General features: G+C 36.4%; 1 protein-coding gene across 4 annotated transcripts in view; it reads right to left on the reverse strand.

Moving 5' to 3' along the window:
* Positions 1 to 4056, reverse strand: part of PAM (peptidylglycine alpha-amidating monooxygenase) — a 166660-nt gene that overhangs the window by 66675 nt on the left and 95929 nt on the right. For all 4 annotated transcript variants that reach the window (XM_006022903.2, XM_006022900.2, XM_006022899.2 and 1 more), the window contains exon 11: positions 3591 to 3694. In XM_006022903.2, the coding sequence (XP_006022965.1) occupies positions 3591 to 3694 (104 nt within the window). The remainder of the gene's footprint in view (positions 1 to 3590; positions 3695 to 4056) is intronic.

Below are 4056 nucleotides of genomic sequence, written 5' to 3' on the forward strand. Positions count from 1 at the left end.
GACCAAAATGCTGGCTTGCATCCATAGATGCTTCTCAAGCAAATACCGGGACGTCATTCTCCCGCTGTACTCGGCCTTAGTGAGGCCGCAGCTGGAGTACTGTGTCCAGTTTTGGGCTCCACAATTCAAAAAGGATGTGGAGAAGCTTGAGAGAGTCCACAGAGGAGCCACGCGCATGATCAGAGGTCAAGGAAGCAGACCCTACGATGACAGGCTGAGAGCCCTGGGGCTCTTTAGCCTGAAAAAGCGCAGGCTCAGGGGTGATCTGATGGCCACCTACAAGTTTATCAGGGGTGACCACCAGCATCTGGGGGAACGTTTGTTCACCAGAGCGCCCCAAGGGATGACGAGGTCGAACGGTCACAAACTACTTCAAGATCGTTTTAGGCTGGACATAAGGAAGAACTTCTTTACTGTCCGAGCCCCCAAGGTCTGGAACAGCCTGCCACCGGAGGTGGTTCAAGCGCCTTCATTGAACACCTTCAAGATGAAACTGGATGCTTATCTTGCTGGGATCCTATGACCCCAGCTGACTTCCTGCCCTTTGGGTGGGGGGCTGGACTTGATGATCTTCTGAGGTCCCTTCCAGCCCTGATGTCTATGAAATCTATGAAATATACAAAAATCATAAAGCTATGCCCAAGGCTGCTTAGAAGATGGCAAAAATAGGGTTTTTTTACGCCTATTAATCACTTTATATTTGTCTAAACAAAACTTAAGTGAGCAATATACACTAAATAGGGCAATCATCCAGCACATTGATTAGGAAAGTGTTTAGAAGTGGTAGAAAAATCATTAAAGCTATCACTCAGTTGAACAGCAGCAGTTAAAAAAAAAATCAAAGAAGATACATACCAGGGTGTATTACAAAAGGGGTAGAATACTAAGTAAGGGTTGATACTGAAGAATGCATTTGTTGGATGCCAGATGGAATATGGTGTTCAAAAGCAAAGAATAAGAGAAAAAGGACTGTGTTGCCTTTCAAATGGTGCAGTATAAGAAAATAAAAGCAAATACCAGATATGAAGAAAATGATTATGAGTACGATTTAAGGGAAACGGATAAGAGTACCCAATAAAACATTTTCAATGAAGCAAATTAAATGTCTATCAAGTAGAAGTTTCAAGGCACTTGAGAAATTAAAAATCTAGGGAATACAGTCTGATATTTAGGGAAATGAGTAAATTCCTATTTATTGAGTTAAACAAGTATAATAAATAACATACTCGCTACATTTTCTTTATAGCCCAGGAAGTGACAACCGCTATTAAAGACTGGATAAAAACATTTTTCATTACAATACCTTGTTTTCAGCCACTTTGTTTTAAAAAATTGTAGGTGGGATGAAGAAACTAACGGTTGAGGTTCTAAAGCCTGTATGATGTAGGCAGTCATACTAAATGACCATGATGGTTCCTCCAGGCCTTAAAAAGTCTACTACTAACACTGCATAACTAAAACAAACAATCATGTATGTCTAATGACAAATTTTGAAATCTAATTTCTCCTCTTAATGTACTTTGTTAAATGATGTTAAAACTCAGTAGCGAAATAACTCAAGATACTACTAATCTATGTATTTTCAATAATGTTCCACGTTAGGTCTTGCATTGAGCAATGGCTCCAAGTCTTATTAAATCAGTTCTGGGGTCTATTTTCAGTTTCACAGGGTTTTATTTGTTTTTCAGTGAGATACATGCATGGATTCTTTATATATGTTTAGCTGTACTAGTAATATCTTCCCAGACAAATGCTGAATATCAACTATGGACCTAATGGTATACCTTTCATTTATGTTTATTAATATTTCATATTATGATAATTTCTTCCCATTATGGTTGCTTTGTATACGTTCATATAATGTTTCAGTCTCCTGTGTAACAGTTTAAACATATGCCTATACCATTCATCGTTTCATGAATATCAGACACAAATCGTAATAATAATGTAAATGTTTTATATTTAAACGTTTAACATTAGTGTCAAGGCACAGCTGTTCCTAATACTTATTTCCAGCTTTTATGACCAAGACATATTCAAATATTAACTTGGTTAAAGAGGGTAATTTTTCAATTTATCAGTTTAACTTCCATATGCATTTGGAAGAGGGACATTTGGAACACAAAAACTTCTACAGTACTGCTATATCAAGTTTACTATACCGACATGGAAAGAGATAATTCCAGTGACTAAAATTACAGGAAGTAGCAGAAATTTTCATGAAGCATATACTACTCTTAACTGTTATAGGCTTATAACAATATGAAAAACAAAAAAATCTACCCCAGACAAAAACTGCTTCTCTTCTCCTTAAAACCTAATCCTGTTCAACAGCTATCTTTTCAGTCTATACTATAATGAAGTACATTGTAGAACTTCTACAGTATTTTATAATACTGTTTCAGTCTGTATCTTAACTCCAGTTACGCTTATGTTAGTTTTGTTTATTTTATACTTTAACCAGTTTTCAAATACATTCATCTTTACTTCAGTTGCTGCTATCCTATCATCACAAGTGTTTCAGTTTCTTTCTGTAAGTGTGGAGCACAAAATCAAAATATGGATACTTTGGGCATTTATACACATACTTTTTTCCAGTGACATGCCAGAGACCTGCTGCTTCGGAGCAGAACTGATTAACTGAGTCTGCTCTGCATGCAAACTGAGGAGAACTGCACTGCGCTGCACGGCACGCAGTTGTATAAGTAGCAAAATGCATGTCAGCGCAGAGAAAATGGTGGTGGGGTGCTTTCAAACTAAAGCACCTCTGAGGTGTTTTAGTTTAAAAGTTCACCACTGCCATTTTCTCAGTGATGCGCATTTTGCTGCTTATACAACTGCATGCATCGCAATGCCAGGCGTTTTCCAACGTACCCAGTGCTGTGATGCATGTATGTGTAAAAATGCCATTTAATACCAGGCCACTACATCTCTTTTTACAATCTATACTTAAGTAAAATGCACCTTTTAAAGCCCTGATATTATTTCCTATTGAATACCATCATGAAAAGTAATAATAGGATGAATAATGAAAACTACTTTTTTCTCGAAAACAAAGCAAATGCTTTATCCAATAATACTATTTTTTCCTTTTCTGACAGCTTAAGTTTATATTTCAAAATATACCGTGAACTATAAACCTAGGTAATGTCTATCTGAGAAAGAAAATAAAGGATTTTGAGAGAGAGAGTTAAATCTGTATTTTGTTATCTGCAACACATTTTGACCTTCAACACAAAACAACAGAAAATATTGTGTATTTTTGAAGCTTTGAAATATATATTATTTGTAGACTGGCCCAGCTGGCATATTTGTGGAGTCGCCGGAAGGTATGTGTCTGGAAGGGTTCATTTGAAAAATGTGGTGAATGTTACTAGCCAAACTATAAGTAAAATATAGTAGAGGCAGGCTGGTCTTTCCTTGTCCCTCAAATTTATATTCTTAACATTTTTGAGAAAAAGCCAGACAGTTCCAACAGAATGAAGCAGCAAGCTAGGATTATTTTAGAGGGAATGAAAAGTATGAACCAAGTATATAACCAAGACAACAGTAAAAAAGTTATCTGAATAAATTATATTCAGAAAACATACCCTATGTGTGTGTCTGTCATTCTACCTTCACCACTGAAAACACACCTAGCGGCTAATATATCACCAAAACTAACATCGACAGGTTGCTCTACAGGGTAGAAAGCCTGAAAGAGAAACAAAAAAGATTAGTACCTTAGATTTAGTGAAATTTTCAACAGTTATTTCTTGTCAATACTTATGTGATTTTTAATATATAGAAAGACATTACATATGTCAAAACAAAAGCACAAAATAATAGTGATTAATCTGAAAATTGATTAAAGAGTCCTAAAGACTGTCTGCGAAAATGTTATCATTGCTAAGCAGTCTGTTAATAACTTGCACATATGCAACAAAGCCTCTACAAATCTGAAAACTCCTGTAAGTGCTTTAACATCTCTGCTCTACTGGCTCTCACTAGATGCAGTGTCCCAACACAACCTATGCTAGTGACATCATGACATTAATTTCCTTTGAACCTGCTGAA

Source organism: Alligator sinensis, unplaced genomic scaffold (assembly GCF_000455745.1).
Source record: "Alligator sinensis unplaced genomic scaffold, ASM45574v1 scaffold575_1, whole genome shotgun sequence".
Lineage (NCBI taxonomy): Eukaryota > Metazoa > Chordata > Crocodylia > Alligatoridae > Alligator > Alligator sinensis.